This window comes from Cricetulus griseus, chromosome 8, assembly GCF_003668045.3.
Source record: "Cricetulus griseus strain 17A/GY chromosome 8, alternate assembly CriGri-PICRH-1.0, whole genome shotgun sequence".
In the NCBI taxonomy this organism is placed as follows: domain Eukaryota; kingdom Metazoa; phylum Chordata; class Mammalia; order Rodentia; family Cricetidae; genus Cricetulus; species Cricetulus griseus.
Genome location: NC_048601.1, coordinates 25,044,059 through 25,061,497, shown reverse-complemented (window position 1 = coordinate 25,061,497; position 17,439 = coordinate 25,044,059). Strand labels below are relative to the sequence as shown.

Genomic DNA, 17,439 nt, shown 5'->3' with positions numbered 1-17,439 from the left:
CACTTTTAACTTCAAACATTTTTATAAACCCTAACATGTGAAAATTTGTACTAACTAGATTTGGATTAAAACATTATAGGAAACAAAACAAAAATCAGCCAAATAGAATGTTTAATTCATTACAAGAACATGTAGCTGGAAGGACTGAACACAACTTTAATCCCTACACTGGGGAGACAAGAAGCAGGTGAATCTCAATGAGTTGAAGGCCAGCCTAGTCTACACAAAATATCCCAAGCCAGCCTGGGCTAAACAGCCAGACCTCATCACAAAACAAAACAAAACAAAACAAAAAACCATCTAAAAAGAGCCAAAGAGGTCTGAAATATCTTGTTGAGTTGCAATGCTTAGTACACACAAGAATAAAGATCTTCTTAAAACTCCATAGCCAACATTAATATCCGCTACCAAGACATTGAGAATCATAGTTTAGTTTCAAAGTTTGCTGTATAGCAATAACCTGCAAAGTTTCTTACAACTCCAAGTGTCCAAAACCAAATATGGCATGTATGGCATGCAATTTACTGTTTGTCCAACAGATGTCCTCACTCATCTACCAAAGCAAAGGGACAGCACAGCACAAAATCTAGCAAGTCAAGCAATGATATAATTCCATTACCAACAGAAAATTCAAGTTCAAACAACAAAGAAACTTCAACACAAACATAAAATATAGTACTTAATCAAAGTTTTAGTTTTAATTTAGGTGGGGTACTCAGAATCATGTTCACACATGAAACAGAAAATTGTAATGTGTAATATCACAAATGTTCTTTTACTGTTGTCATTCACTAAGCCTGAGAAGCCAGAGATTGAAAGGCGTATCACTCTTACGTGTGCAGAATGACGTGAGGGTGGGAGCACTCTTAGCTGAAGAGCCAACTCTCCACTTCAAATCCAGGGGTCTTAGAGGGCACCGACAGTAAAAATCTATCTCCATTTGATCTACAAGATCAAATACACACTAAGGGCTTAATTAATAATTGTTGTATAAGGGAATAAATAAGAAGGAGAAAGCAGGAGCAAGCAACTCTAGCCTCTTACTGCTTTAGAAACTAATCTCTGAGGTACATGCCAAAATCTGTACCTCAGGTTATCATTTTATCTTTGTTAATTATATCCTCTATTATACATATTTAATTTATTAATATTCTTGCTATAGCAATGAGTCATGTCAAAGATTATATTGAATAAAGTTTTGTTTACATTCTCTTATAATGTCTCTTTTTAAGCAGTTCTTCACCTAGAACTTAATTTTACATAACTAGATATTTTCTAAATGATAGTCGTTATCCCAAAATATTCATCATCTACTTAACACCACATTATTTCTAGATTCTGCTCTGGTTTCCTTGATCAGATTGGCCTTGAATTTTAAATTCTGTCACTGTCTCCCAAGTCCTGGTATTACAGATATACACCAGTGGATTAAAAATACATGTATCATGATCTACCTACATAAGTCTCTCCCACTACAGATACACTAAATTGATAAATTTAAAAGAAATAACATCTGTATATTAGTCTCTGCAATAATGAAAATCGAGTCCCATCTTTTCCATTACTGATATTATTCATTCCATTCCCTTCTCTAATTGGGATAAATAGAGGAAACTTCAAGAATGCTGTTTGCCTTAGTTAGGGTTTCTATTGCTGTGAAGAGACACCATGACCATAGCAACTCTAATAAAGAAAACATTTTATTGGGGGCTGGCTTACAGTTTCAGAGGTTCAGTCCATTATCATCAAGGCAGCATACAGGTAAAAATGGTGCTGGAGGAGTAGCTGAAAGTCCTACATCTCACAAGCAACAGAAAGCTGACTGACTCACTGGGCAGTATCTGGAGTATAGGAAACCTCAAAACCTGCCCCTACGGTGATACATTTCCTCCAACAAGGCCATACCCACTCCCACAAAGCCACACCTGCTAATAGTGCCTGCCACCCCCTTATGAGATTATGTGGGCCATTACAAGCAAACTACCACACATTTAAACACCACTCAGCACAACCATCTGACTTCTGTATGTCACTAGTAAGAAGAGTGCTTTCTCATACACATTCACTGTGCTGTTACTTTACCAGACTATAAAACTATCATTCAGTTCTTATTTTATTAAGCATTTATTTGGTCTGGTGGTAAAAAATGCATAATATTTAATCTCCCATCCTTGGGGATTGGGGGCAGGGTGTCCAAGGACAGACAAGGCTATTTAGAAAGAGTCTGTCTCCAAAAGAAAAAGTGATTTGGATACTCTGACTCACATGCTCAAAACCCCAACAAAATAGTTTTAGGAGGTAGCTTCTCTGCTTAGTAATTAGGTCTTAAGGACAATCTCATTCCTTACTAAAAGGACCGTAGAGAGGACTCTCTTGCTCTTTCTTTCCTGCCATCTGATGCAGCAGGAAGAGTGCTATCCAAATACTAAGAAGTGAGTCCTTCTGACCTGGCACTAGTGCCTTTGGTCTTGGAATCCCAATGTCCAGAATTATGAGAAACAAGCATCTACAGTACTTTTGTTATACTAACCTAACCTATAGAAAGACAGAAAAATATATATCTTCTTTTCTTTCTTTCTTTCTTTCTTTCTTTTTTTTTTTTTTTTTTTTTTTTTTTTTTTTGGTTTTTTGAGACAGGGTTTCTCTGTGTAGCTTTGGAGCCTATCCTGGCACTCACTCTGGAGACCAGGCTGGCCTCAAACTCACAGAGATCCGCCTGCCTCTGCCTCCCCAGTGCTGGGATTAAAGGCATGCGCCACCAACACCCGGCCGAAAATATATATCTTTAGGATAAAATGGCAAGTGAACATTGAAGAAACACACATGTATGATTTCAGTAATATGATCATTGCTACTGCATGTACATACAACACTATACATGGAAACTTCACTGCAGAACTGACGTTTGAGCTAAATCTTAAAGTAATGTTAACTCCCCATGGGACGCCTTCCCCTTTCTGAGGAATGGATGGGGGGTGTGGTGGGGTGGGGAAACAGTAGGGAGAGCAGGAGTAGGGGAGGAAATGGGAAATGGGATTGGATGTAAAATGAGAAAAGACTGTTTTAAAATTAAAAAAATATTTAAAAAAGAAAACAAAGAATAACTATTTCTGTAGCCACTGTGTCCACTTGCCTTCAAGCAATTTTAAGTAGCATGACTATATATTTCCTGTAAGATATTATGCTATGAATGGCAGGTTGAACTGTTTGGTGTTATATGCACAAGAGGATATATTTTCCCATATCATGTATATAATTTATTTACACAGCTTATTTTTTAAAAAATAGTCTAAAACTCTCAGGTTTTTTTTCAGTATTTTTTAGCTAAATATATTTCTAATTTTCACAGCCCCCAAAAATTGTGGCTTCCCAGAGTACTTAGTGTTTATTAATTATTTGGCATTTATTAATTCCTAAACTACTGGTATAGACTGAACTATTTAGAAACAGCAAACATTTAATATTCCTAAAGCAGGAAATTATAATTAGAAAAAAGACATCACCAAGTTTATATTTGCTCCATAATTTTTGCTTACATATACCTGGCATTTTTACTTGTAAAGAGCTTCACAGTTTTTTGTTTAGCTTTGTTTTTGCAATACAAGGTTTCTCTGTGTGGCCCTGGCTAACCTGGAGCTCACTCTGTAGACCAGACTGGCCTCACAGATCTGCCTGCCTCTGTCTCCCAAGTGCTGGGATTAAAGGTGTGCTCTACCATGCCCAGTTGTGTGGTGACATTTTGCTTGTACAAATAAAGCCTGTCTGAAGGTCAGAGAATGGAGCTTGCCACTAGCTGACCACAGAGGTCTGGAGGTCTGTACAGACAAGACAGGAAGGAGATGACTGGGTAGAGAGAGGATATAAGCAGGAAGAAACAGGAACTTGCTCTCATCTGCTGAGAGGCTAAGGAGGTAAGGTGTGGTTGTGGCTTGATCCTTCTCTCTGATCTCTCAACATTTTCCTCTATATCTGACTCTAGTTTTTTATTACTTAGACCAATTAAGAACTCCTTTTACACAGTTGAATATGTTTGCTTGTTTTTTTAATTTTCTTCCTCCCAAATCATGTTAAAAGGGGATTATTCAGGCACATCCTAACGATTTGAGGATCCTCACTCCCCTCCCCACATCAAAATGTACAAGTTAGCTGGTTATGGTAGTATGTACCTGTAATCCCAGGGAAGCTAAAAAGAATTTTATATCTAGCCAGAAGTCCTGCTAGTTTTATGTGAACTTGACACAGGCTAGAATTATTTTGGAAGAAGGAACCCCAACTGAGAAAATGCCCGATCAAATTGGTCTGTGGGCAAGTCTATAGTGCATCTTCTTAATGAGTGATAGACATAGGAGAGGCCAGCCCTTTGTGGGGGGTGTGGGTGTTGGTCTGGGGATACACAAGAAAGCAGGCTGAGCAAACCATAAGGAGCAAGCTAGTAAGCAGCACCCCTCCATGGCCTCTGCATCAGCCCCGGCCTCCAGGTTCCTGCCCTGCTTGAGTTCCTGTCCTGGCTTCCCTCAATGACTATGATATAAACTGTCAGTAAAATAAACCCTTTACTCCCCAAGCTGCTTTTGGTCATGGTGTTTTATCATAGCAACAGAAACCCTAACTAAGATAGCAGAGTTATAAAATCTACTGCAGCTTTTAAATTGGCTCCAGGTAAGATGAATTCTTCCTTTACACTTCCGTAAAATAACAGTGCCTCAGAAAGTGAGGTCTAATCACAGAGCCAGCTTAAGTCTATTTCCTCTAAAACATCACTCCTTCTTGCTACACCTCCATGGCAAATGATTTTTAACACATAGCAAGGCAGACGTTTCCAGGGAAACCACAGGCAAACATTTATTACTGCTTCAGCTTCACCAGCATAGGTGAACTGAGGTAACAGTGTACTATTGTCTCTTACTAGTATTTTTTAAATGAGCAGTGGCTAGTTGCTACCCTGATTCTGGTTTTGCTGTTCTGTCTCTATGAACAAATAGAGAGGCAGGTAACAAATTACAACAATCCTGTATCCCTCCAGCGACTCAGGAGTCACACCAAGGGTGACAGGAGTGGAGATGTTATTGAGTAAAATATATATCAGGTGACGTCATTCCATTCAAGAGGAAAGAAATCAGTGAAGCACTAAAATACAAAAGATGAAATTACTAGCCAGCAGCACAGCAGGGCACATAAATTTATCTAGGTCAAGGTTCTGATTAATAAGGGGAAAAAAGACAATCAGGAAATTCTAACTGAGAAGGTAGCACTCACCTCTCTCAACATATTATTCTCTTTTTCCTTTTGCTCCAAAAGACTTTCTAGGTGGTGGACGTGCATCTCTGCCTCTGCCAGCCGCCTTGTTCTTTCGTGGTCTTCCTCTGTGGCTTTGGCAGAAAGCCCTTTGCTCTGTAACATCTCCAGAAGCTTCTTAATGGACTCATCCCGAGCACTTAGAGTTTGCTTCTGCGTTTCAATTCGCAGCTCCATCTCCTCCAGGGTCTTCCGCAAAAGGAACAGCTCTTTGGCTTGCCGCTCATGCTCAGTGTGCAGCCTCTGGAAGTTCTCCTCTGTCAGCTCTGCCACACAAGGCTCTCCAGTCCTACTGCTGCTATCTTGCTGAAACAGCTGATTCAAGTCCCTCTGAATCCGAAGCTCATCCTGAAGAGCCTGGATTGTCATCTGCATGTGCTGGGAACATCACAAAAAAACACCCAAAATCAGCTTTCCCCTCAATTAGCAAAGACAGAGCAGCTTGCAAGCAGCTAAAAATAGCTGTAAGGGTTCTCAGAAATCTGTATTTAGCAAACTAGGATTCACCTTAATCTCTTATAATTCAAATTTTAAAATTATGGTAGTAATCCACAATTATCAGTAATTTAATTTGTGCTTATTCCTACCAGGAAAATAAGCATGGCAGTCCTTTACTTTTATAAGCCACAATAAAATCTAGACATCTCAAAAATTTAACAAAAGGTATCTTAAAGGGAGAGGGAAGACTATTATATCAGCAGGAATAAAAACAAAATTTATTTCAAAACACAAAAATCTATCAAAACACAAGATGTCTTTTAATTATTGCAAACATTAATTAGCAAGTACTAGTACATAAGGAATGGTTATATATAACTTTTAAATTGTATAATTTAACCTTCACTATCATACATTCATATATACACACACATGAACTTATGAATGTATACACAAACACCAAAACCAGGCATAATAGTAAATGACTATAATACACAGCATTTGGAAGACTGAGGAAGGAGTATCTCAAGTTTGAGGCCAAAGTGATACATATTAATCAAAATGTAAAACTACTTAGCATAAACCCTATCTTCACAAAGATCTGAAGGATCTAACATGCTGCTGTTGACTGCAGGCATAATGCTGTACTTACTACATCTACCTCTATAGCTTATTCATCTTGCTTCACTGAAAGCTTATGGACACTGATAAGTAGCTCTCCATATTCCTTTTTCCCAATTCCTGGTGAAGTAACATTATATTCTTTGATGCTGTGAATGCAATTCTTTGGTATACCTAACCCGCGTGCTATTCACTTCAATTGTATTGGCAAGTGATGGCTAGTGTTAACTGTCAACTTAGCACTACTTAACGATTTTTCTATTTTCACTTACTCTGTGCATGAGAGAAAGGGGAAAGGGGAAGAGGACATGAGCATGTATGTGTGCACCACCCATGGTACAAGCGTGGAGGTCAGAGGACAACTTTCAGGAGTCAGGTCTCTCCTCCTACCACATGCTTCTAAAAATCAAACTCAGCACCATTATGCTTGGCAGCAGGCACCTCTACTCACTGAGCTGTCTCATCAGGTCACATTTCTCTACACAGGAACAAATTTTTTTAAAAATCTATTTTTACAGTAACTTTTTAAAAAATTTTAACTTAAAAGTAACAGTTTTCCGGGGCTGGAGAGATGGCTCAGAGGTTAAGAGCACTGACTGCTCTTCCAGAGGTCCTGAGTTCAATTCCCAGCAACCACGTGGTGGCTCACAACCATCCGTTATGAGATCTGGTGCCCTCTTCTGGTGTGCAGATATACATGGAAGCAGAATGTTGTATACATAATAAATAAATAAAATCTTCAAAAAAAAAAAAGTAACAGTTTTCCTTAGTGCATTTTCCTGCCTCAGTTTGGGTTGATTCTCCTGCCCTGTCCCAACCCACTCCTCAATCCCCCATATCCTTCTGCAACAGTGTCCCCAACTCCCACTTTCATAGAACATTTGTTCAACTTTACTCCCACACCACTTCCTTACAGATGCTTTTTTTCTCATCTCATGGACCAGCCCCTCCCAGTTTCCTGACCCTCCCACACCTACATCCACCTGCATGTTTACATTTAACAATTAGAAGCTAGGCTCAGCAGATAAAAGAGAACACATGGTATTTCTCTTTCTGGGCCTAGATTAGCTCACTTAATAAACATTTTCTAGTTTTGTCAATTTTCCTGAAATTTTCATTTTTCTTTATAGATGAATAAAAATTTTATTGTGTATATATGTACCATATTTTCTTTATCTATTTATTTATCGATAGACATCTAAGTAACTAACATTTCCTTGTTACTGTAAACAGAGCAGAAGTAAACATGGACGTCAAAAGTATTTATATAGTAGGATGTAGTCTTTGGGTATGTGTGCAAAAGTTGTAGAGTAAGGTCACATGACTGTTCTACTTTTAGATTTTTGGGAAGCCTCTACACTTCCATCTGACCATACCAATTTTCACTCCCAACAGTAAATAACAGTTCCATTTTCCACACATTGTTGTCAGCATTTGTTGTAATTTCTTTTCTTTTTTTTTTTTTTTTGATGATAGTTATTCTGAGTGGGGTGAGATGGAATCTCAAAGCAGTTATAATTTGCATTTCCCTAAAGGCAGAAGATGGTGGGCACTTTCAAAAATATTTATTGATCAATATGACCAATAATTTTTGCATTTCTTCTTTTAAGAACTATCTATTCAATTATTGGCTCATTTACTGATTGCAGTTGGGAATCCGTACCTCTTTATATATGCTAATTGTTACCCCTTGTTTGCATTATAGCTGGTAACAATTTTCTCCTGTTTTGTGGACTGTCTGCTTGCTCTGTTGACAGTTTTGATTTTTTTTCCACTGTGACAACTTTATAATTTCATTGGTCAATACTTGCAGTTACTTCTTTTGCTACTTCTTTTGTTCTATATTCAGAAAATTCTTGCTTATGACTCTATACAAAAGTGTTTTTCCTTTATCTTCCTTTATCAGTAACACCATTTCAGGTTTGAATTTTTGTTGCTTTTATTTTTGAAAGAGGGTCTCATTGTGTTCCTCTGGCCAGACTGGAACTCTCTATGTAAACCAGGCTGGCCTCAAACTCATTGAGATCCACCTGCCTCCATCTTCTGAGAACTGAGATTAAAGGTGTGTACCTCCATGCCCAGATCATCTCAGGTTTTTTGTTTTTTGTTTTTAAGATTTTTAATTTATTTGATTTTTAATTTATTTATTTATTATGTATACAGTCTTCTGCCTGCATGCCAGCAGAGGGCACCAGATCTCACTCAAGATGGTTGTGAGCCACCAAGTGGTTGCCGGGAACTGAACTCAGGACCTCTGGAAGAACAGTCAGTGCTCTTAACCGCTGAGCCATCTCTCCAGCCACCCCCCCCCACCCCATCTCAGGTTTTAAATTAGGCCCTTGATCACATTTGAACTTATTTTTATACAGTAAGAGATGATTATACAGTGAAAAATGTCTAATTTCATTCTTCTGCATGTAGACATGCCATTTTGCAAGCAGCCTATCTTAAGCAGGTTGTCTTTAAAGGTGTAATTGAGAGAAAAGAGAAGATTCTCGAGAATAAGAAACTGGCCACAGCTGGAGCCATGCCTTTCCTGACATGGACATCTCAAACCATGAGCCAAAAGAAGCCCTCCTCTCTTAAGGTGCTTCTTGTCAGACACTTGGTCACACCAATGAGAAATGGAATTAATATAACTATCTTAATTTCTTATGATCAGGATGAAGTGTTTTAATATGTTATAAACATTTAAGTAGTGTCTTAGGATTTCTATAGCTGTGATAAAACACAAAGAATAAAAGTAACTTAGGAAGGAAAGGGTTTATTTTAGTTTACAGTTCCACATCACAGTGCACCAGTGAGGGATGTCAGAGCAGGAACTCAAACACAGCAGGAACCTGGAGGCAGGAGCTGATGCACAGGCCACGGAGGGATGACGCTTATTGGCTTGCTCCTCATGGTTTGCTAAGCCTGCTTTTTAATAGCAGCCAGGAAAACCAGGCCAGGAGTGGCACTGCCCACAGTGAACTAGGTCTTCCCACATCAATTAAGAGGAAGCATAACAGGCTTGACCTAAGGCAAACTAGTGAAGACATTTTCTCAATTGAGATTCCCTCTTCCAAAATGACTCTAGCTTATGTCAACTCACATAAAACTAGCAGCACACATATCTTGTAAAATACCAAATAATATTTGTGATACAAAAGAATGAACACATTCTTAGAGATCAAAACAGTAACAATTGTAGCTTTTATATAGAAAAGGCACAAATTTTTCTGGAAAGTAAAATACTGTCATATAAATATCTGGACACAATTTGCCAATAACTTCAATGACAAACATAAAACAAGGTATGTCTTTGGAAATGAGGGAAGTGGTTCAGTAGGTAAAAGTACTTGCTGTGTAAACAAGAGGACTGAGCAAATCCCTAGCACCCATATAAAAAGCTGGACAAGGCAGCACATGCTGTAACCCCAGCAGCGGGATACAAAAGGAGACCATAACAAGCAGGTCCTGGGAGCTGACTGGCCAAATAGACAAGCTCAATGACAGTCCCGATCTCAGGCCAATATGGCAGAAAATGATAAAGAAAGATACCCAACATCCTCCTGTGGCCTCCACATGCGTGAGCATAGGCACATACAATTGTACATTCACACACACACACACACACACACACACACACACACACACACAACACACAGATACACACACACACTAACTTATAAGTGCAAAGTAAAACTCTTATGTAAAAACATCTACATAGTTTTTAAGTAAATAAAATAATGAAGAAATTTTCAATATTTAGCACTGAAGGAAAACAAAGAAAAACTGTTAAGTGTCATGGAAGGGAATGGATGTGGCACAAGTCTTTAATCCCAACATTTGGGAGGCAGAGGCAGGCGGATCTCAGTGAGTTCAAGGCCAACCTAGTCTACAGAGTGTTAGAGTGTTACACAGAGAACCCATCTTGAAAAAAAAAAAAAAATAGAATGTCAAAAATAGACATATTTGATGGCAGTTTTTTCTGCCAATCACAAATAAATAATATAAGCCATAAACTTGTAACAATTAATCTAATAGTATGAAAAGAACTCAACAAGCCTACCAATGGAACAAACCTTAAAATAGATAAGCACTTAAATAAAAGGAAGGGAGAGAATAGGGGATGAGAAAGGGAAAAGGAGGAAAGAGGGGAAGAAGATGAGGAGGAGGGAGAGAGAAAGGACATCAAGATCCATAAAAGGGTAACTCATTCCACAAAGTGGATGTCTAGGGTATTGGGGCCTAATTTTTCTCAAGGAGTCAACATTGAGGAGGCTGAATCAAAGTGACCGGAGGTAGGGGAGGACCAAGGATCACAGCCATGCAAACACACACACATACACATACACATACACACACACACACACACACACTCCCCCACTCCCTGTAATGCTATATGTATGAAACTCAGAATCTTGTGCATGTTAGGCAAATATTCCACCACTGAGCTAGCCTCTAACTGAATCTCTTTCATTGTGTAAGCACACTTGTGCCACCTTAAGGAAGCCAAAATTATGTTTTAAACATGATTCTAACAGGGCGGTGGTGGCGCACACATTTAATCCCAGCACTCAAGAGGCAGAGACAGGTGGATCTCTGTGAGTTCAAGACCAGCCTGGTCTACAAGAGCTAGTTCCAGGACAGCCACCAAAGCCACAGAGAAACCCTGTCTCGGAAAACAAAAACAAACAAACAAAAAAAACATACTTCTAATACAAGGTGAGTAATAAAACAAGTTGTAGACTTGTTTTCGTAACTTTTTTCTTATTACAAACTAAAAGTTATATAGATGTTAAACTTTTAAAGAATACACAATGTACATAGTAAAACTGGCTCTCTCTTTTAATTCCTATGGGTCATCTTTGGCCACACATTCAACTTTTTAACAATAAAGTATCACAAAAAATACAGAAATGCAGCCAGGTGTGGTGGTGGCACACATCTTTATCCCAGCACTCCAGAGGCTGAAGCATGTGCACACACACACATACACACACACACACACACACACACACACACACACACACACATCTGCATCAGACAATTACTGGAATTAGACTTTTTCCCTCTGCAAAAATTTCTGTATTCTATGTATTGATTACTTTGCAATGAGAAAAATGTTCTACCTATTATTGTATTATTGACTTTGTAAATGGGAGAAGTAACACTGCTAAATACAACATCTGCTTCTTAAAGATGACACTTGTGCTTATAACAAAGGAAACTAGATACAACATTCTTCTCCTAAGCATGGATCAATATACTTTTCAATGTTCCTTGAAGGACACACCCTTCTAATGACTTCAAAATCAATTCCTCAGTAATCAAGTTGGTCTCTCTAGTCAAGATACATTCATTACAATTATGTGAATATTCCATAAGCGATAGTGTTTCCTGTAACTACTTGCTTGCCAGTAAGCAAGGCAGACACTGTCAGAAGCGAACTCCTGTAATTAACAAGTCTTCAAACTGGACTTTCTGTTGTTTTCAGTAAAACTTGGTGGAGCAAGTTGAGAGCACTCTTATCACTTTAATCTTTTAAGCCTGTGCTTCATGACCTTACACTGAACATGCTCAGGAATGTACTCCCTAACTAAGCATTTGAGAAATGGGCCAGCACTTACATGAATATTTATAGGCTAGATGAATAAAATCACATGCTTCCTTTATCAGAGGAGGGCATTGCTCTGAAAGTAACTCCCCAGCTCTCCTGGCCTGCTGCAGGTAATAAATCTTTCTCCATTCTTTTATGTCTTGACTGCTCAGTTTGGCTTTGCACTCACCAAGATGAGAGCTCACTATGTTGAGTTACACTAGTACACTAAGAAATTTGCTGAAGACTGAAACATACACTAATATGGGACATTTAAAAGATATTGAGCAATAGTTTTTGTGATTGCTCTTCTATGTAAAATCTTCCTACTTTAAAAATTGCTTTCCTATTCTGCCTCAAGAACATAATCAAGTTCAAAGTCAGCACAGTGCAAAATTTAGCCAATAACCTGAAATCTATAAATAAAAGCTCCATTGGTCAACAGAAATGTTCTCATTTAAGCTCTACACATGGACATAAAACAAGGAATCTATAAAATGATCTTACATCCGAACAAAGCACCAGTGGGAGCATCTATCACTGAGGAACTGCTTGACATTTGGAGCAAGATTATAATAGAATCTTTGAAATCAAAATGTCAAACTGACACACCAGCTATGGCAACTACTCTAAAAACTACTCTAAAAATACAACAAAAGAGGCAAAACTACAAAACACACAGTCTTGCTCGTTCTCAAATTTGTTTCTATTATAATAGCATTAGTTCATGCCTAACTATAGTAAAGAGAAGACTATTATTGAACCAGAATTCTGTAGATTCGTAAGCAACTCTTCCAGGCAAAGGATCTACAAAGTAAGTAGAATTACTACACAAAAAAACAAGAACATTTATGCAAAGCATGGTGTCACATCTATAATCCCAGCACTGAGAAGGCAGGGCAGGAAGATCACTGTAGCCTAGGCTACAAACAGTTTCAGGAGCCAGGGTTACACAAGGAAACCCGGTCTCAAAACAAAACAAGCAAAAAAAAATACCAAGAATACTTTCATCTTTACTTTAAGAAACTTAAAACTGCACACTACTTCCAGGACTACCATCCCCTCTTCAGGCACTTAGATACACAGTCCTCTGCACTGTCTCAACACATCAAATAGCGTTTCTACCAATTTTCCCTGTACCTTTCCAGTATCTTTGGGAGCAGCCACAATGACCTGGGACTACCCAGTCAATCTCCTAAGGCAATGGTTTCTTTATTAGTGTCTGGTTATAAAGTTATTTATATTCAGAGTATTCTCTCCCAAATTCCTAAGTTTCCAAAGGTGAAATTTTATACAAATTGATAGTCATTAAGTAACTGCAAAAACAACTATATTATAAACTATTGACTTTTAAACTCACTTGTCATGAAATGCGTTGTAAAAATGTGTTGTTAAAAAAAAAAAAGTTGAGTCACTTTTTTTCAGTAAAGCAAAATAAAATTTAAAATAGTCAAGGGCATCTCCCAAAAAGGGAAGCGAGTGTTAAAATCACAAAACATGTTTTGATTTTTATTTGGATTATAACTCAAAAAGTACTTAGTGTATATTAAATTAAAGTATACATCCCAAGACCTTCCTCTTCCAAATTAAAAACAAACAATTTTTAAAACTCTCCCCATTTAAATCATTTTAAATGACAGTGTTTTAAAGAGTGATCACAGTGTCTTTCAAGTAAACAATACCGTCTAGGAGCCTTTAGTTATAATACTCAATTGGCAGATGCAGGTGGACTACTGAGTTCTAAGCCAGGGAAACATGTCGAAATCGTCTCAGAAATAAACAAACAGTATCAAAGTTCCAATACATTAAGATTGCACTTTTTGTTTTGTTCTATTTTGTAAGAAAGGGTCTCAAGTATCCCAGGCTGACCTCCAACTCACGATATAGCTAGAGGTGAACTTAAACTTATGCTCAGGAACTGGAGAGATGGCTCAGCAATTTAAAACACAAGTTGCTCTTACAGAAGACCTAGGCCCAGTTTTCAGTACTACACAGTGGTTCACAGCCATCCTTAACTACAGTTCCAGGGGCTCTGACACCCTCTGCTGATTTCCACAGGCACTAGACATGCATGTAGTGCATATACATAAACACAGGCAAAATACTCATATACACAAAATAAATATTAAAAACAACATCCATTATGAGTCCTGCTTTCCCAATGTAGGAGTAAGAACTCACAAATTCCTACATTCCCTTACAGCACAGGCGGGTGATCCAGACTATCAATTAAACAAAAGCACACAAGACTGGGATGGACCTGAGTGACATGAAGAATGAGACTGTTTTTATTAGCTCGTACATATGCTGGCAGAGGAATCAAGCAGTGCTGGGCTCATGGTATCATCACAACAGCAACAGGAATATCTGCCCTAGCAAGGAAAGCAACAGTGGTAACAATTTCTTGTTAGTATTACAGAAACTAGCCTGAATCCAGCCCTATCAGCAATTCTTTGAGCCACTAAATATCTATTTCATAAACCCTTTTCTATTACATATCATTATTCTAGAAGGAGGAATAGATTTGTTCTACCTAGTTCCAGACTGAAACCAAATCCTAAGATACATATATATCAATTATTACACAAAAGCAGGGTACTTCAATCCAAAACTTGCTTAATGGTGAAAAGTCTACCACAAAAAAAAAAAAAAAAAAAAAAAAAAAAAAAAAAAACTTTAAAATAGAACAAAGAGCCCAGCCAATCAATACAAATTTCACACTGACATTATATGATTTGTAAAGGGTACTGTGAAGAACAAGAAGTTCTGTAAGTTCCCTCTACCAATCACGTGTTTTTTGATTGTTTTTTGGTTTTTGTTTGTTTGTTTTGTTTTGTTTTGAGACAGAGTTTCTCTGTGTAACAGCCCTGGCTATCCTGGGACTCAAATCAGACTGGCCTGGAACTCATAGAGATACACATAATACATCTGTCTCCCAAGTGCTGGGATTAAAGGTGTGCACCACCACTGCCTGGATGTTATTCTAAACAATACTATAGCTCACTCAATAGCACTCAAACATATACTGAATTCCAAGTGATTAATTCTGTATTTTGTATTATAATGACATATAAATGAAGACTTTATCATAATAAGACAAATTCATGTTCATTACAAGGAAAAAAGTATTAAAAAATTTTAAACAATAATCCTACACTGAGAAAACACACTAAAAGAGATCTCTCTGGGTTTCTATATCAATATTGACTTTAAAAGAGAGACTACAATGAAAAGGAACTGGTACATATAATTCCCAATTCTAAATGCTTTGTGAATCTTAACTTATTTAACCCCACATTTTCCTCATGCTACAATATTATCTTCATTGTATAAATTGGAAATCTCTCTATATTTCTTGGAGCAATAATCTCTGAGCTTACTGATTCCATAGTTTGTGCTTTAAAATAATGCTATGATAAAGCTATACTATTTGCAAGACACATATAGACACACATCCACACATATTACATGTTCCCTCTAATGTATAATGAACATCTGAACATCTTCCAATTCCAGTAATTAGTAAGTACCAATATTGTGGGAAATATGTATTTTCAGATATACTAATTTTATACACTTATATGCAAAACATGTAATTCAAGGAAACCATTAAAATTAAATATTTCATTTATTTAAAAAAGTTATACCTATGTGAGGAAATAGCTTCAACTTACAGGTAACTCCACTGTTGAAGAACCCAGGTCAAAATATTCTGGAATTTGACTGTTCTAAAAACTCCTGTTTATAAAGCATACAATAAGCACACTCCATTTTCACGGCATTCTAAACTCTTTTAAGTGCTATCTTTTCCTCTTCCTCCCTGCTTTCCTTCTCTTAAATCCCTCAAAACACCAAGCATGCTAGCTGGCATTCATGGCAGGCACTCAATACATACTTACTGACATACTGATTAGACAATGCTATGCTGAAATACCAACAGTCACCTTATAGGAATGAATGCAATTAGATATCTATCTTCTTTCTTCTCATAATCACAGCATAATCCCAGAACACGAAGTGATACATTATGAGAAAAACAGCTAAAACTCATTTTGTCTAACTGCTGAATTATGTACTCTCTTAGGTTAAGTACATTCATCTGCTAGCCAAATAGTCAAAGTACAAAGTAAATTTAAAAGGGGTGGGGGAGAAGCATCCAATTGAAACAAAAATCACAGTAAAACACAAATAAGTATTAAATTTGAAAAGAGAAGCTTACAAGGAGCCATACACTAGCATTCAGGAAACTGGGGGAGGAATACTGCCATAGAGGCTAACCTGGAAAAGAGGAGGGGAGGGAAGATGCGTGGTTGACTGAGAATGTTCCCCCATAGGCTCGTAACTTCGAAATCTTGGTCCTCAGCTGGCAGAATTGTTTGGGAAGGACTAGGAAGTTGTACCCTTGTTGGAAAAGGTATGTCCTGGGGGTAGCCTTTGAGGTTTCAAAAGATTCAAGCCATTCCCAGTGTCTGTCTCAGTGTCTCTCTCCTCCCATCGTCCCCTCCCTCCAACTTTCAGATCAAGATGGAAGTTCCCAGTTTCTGCTCCAGTGTTATGCCTGTTTCCCTGCTGCCATGTTCCCTGAAATGATGGCCATGGACTCTAACCCTGCCCAGTGAGCCCCAAATTAAACCCCTTATTTTAAAAGTTGTTTTGGTCATGGTTTCTCTTCATATTAATGGGAAAGTGAGACAGAAGGAAAACAATGAGATGAAGGATATGCTGGCACACGACTTTAATCCCAGTACCAGGAAGCAGAGGCAGGCAGATCTCCACAACAGCTACACAGAGATACCCCATCTCAAAAAATAAAAGAATCAAATCAAATTTAAAAGAGGAGGGGTGGCAGTGGTGGCATCAGCAATCACTCATTGGTCTAACTTGAAAGTCTGACAATCCTCATGAATTCAGAGTTGTGACATCAAATATAAATTTAAAGTTCAATACTACACATCACAGATTCAATTATTATAATTAAGTTCCTGTAATATTAAATTCCTGTCATGGCTGGGCATGGCAGTGTGTGTGTGTGTGTGTGTGTGTATGTATGTATGTATGTATGTATGTATGTATGTATGTATGTATGTATCCCAGCATTCAGAAGGCTTACACATGAAGATTCTAAATCCAAGGCTACCCTGAACCACCCAAGATTATCTCAAATATAAACTCAAAACAATGCCTGCTGTCATTATGAACAAGTCAGTAAATTAAGTCTACTCATTCAGTGACCTGAAAATACGCTGTAACACAAAATACTACACATTTCTGATTATGTGAAATTCAGATTTTAAAAACTTATTTTGTAATAAATATGCCACTAAAAATATTTACTATGGAATATCAACTGAAAAATATATGCTAAAGGTCCTCAAAATGGCTCAGTGGGTAAAGATACCTGTTCCCAAGCTGGCAACCTGAGTTCAATCCCCAGGTTCCTCATGGTGAAAGGAGAGAACCAACTCTCACAAGCTGTTCTCTGACACCCACTTCCACACACTGGC

The 17,439-nt window shown here is 37.8% G+C and overlaps 1 protein-coding gene across 6 annotated transcripts in view; it reads right to left on the bottom strand.

Moving 5' to 3' along the window:
• Erc1 (ELKS/RAB6-interacting/CAST family member 1) overlaps nucleotides 1-17,439 on the bottom strand; it is a 307,389-nt gene that overhangs the window by 256,028 nt on the left and 33,922 nt on the right. For all 6 annotated transcript variants that reach the window (XR_004770988.1, XM_027429286.2, XM_027429282.2 and 3 more), the window contains one exon: nucleotides 5,257-5,673. Coding sequence is in view for 5 of the 6 variants with exons in the window: in XM_027429286.2 (XP_027285087.1) it covers nucleotides 5,257-5,673 (417 nt within the window). In the remaining variant the exon portion in view is untranslated. The remainder of the gene's footprint in view (nucleotides 1-5,256; nucleotides 5,674-17,439) is intronic.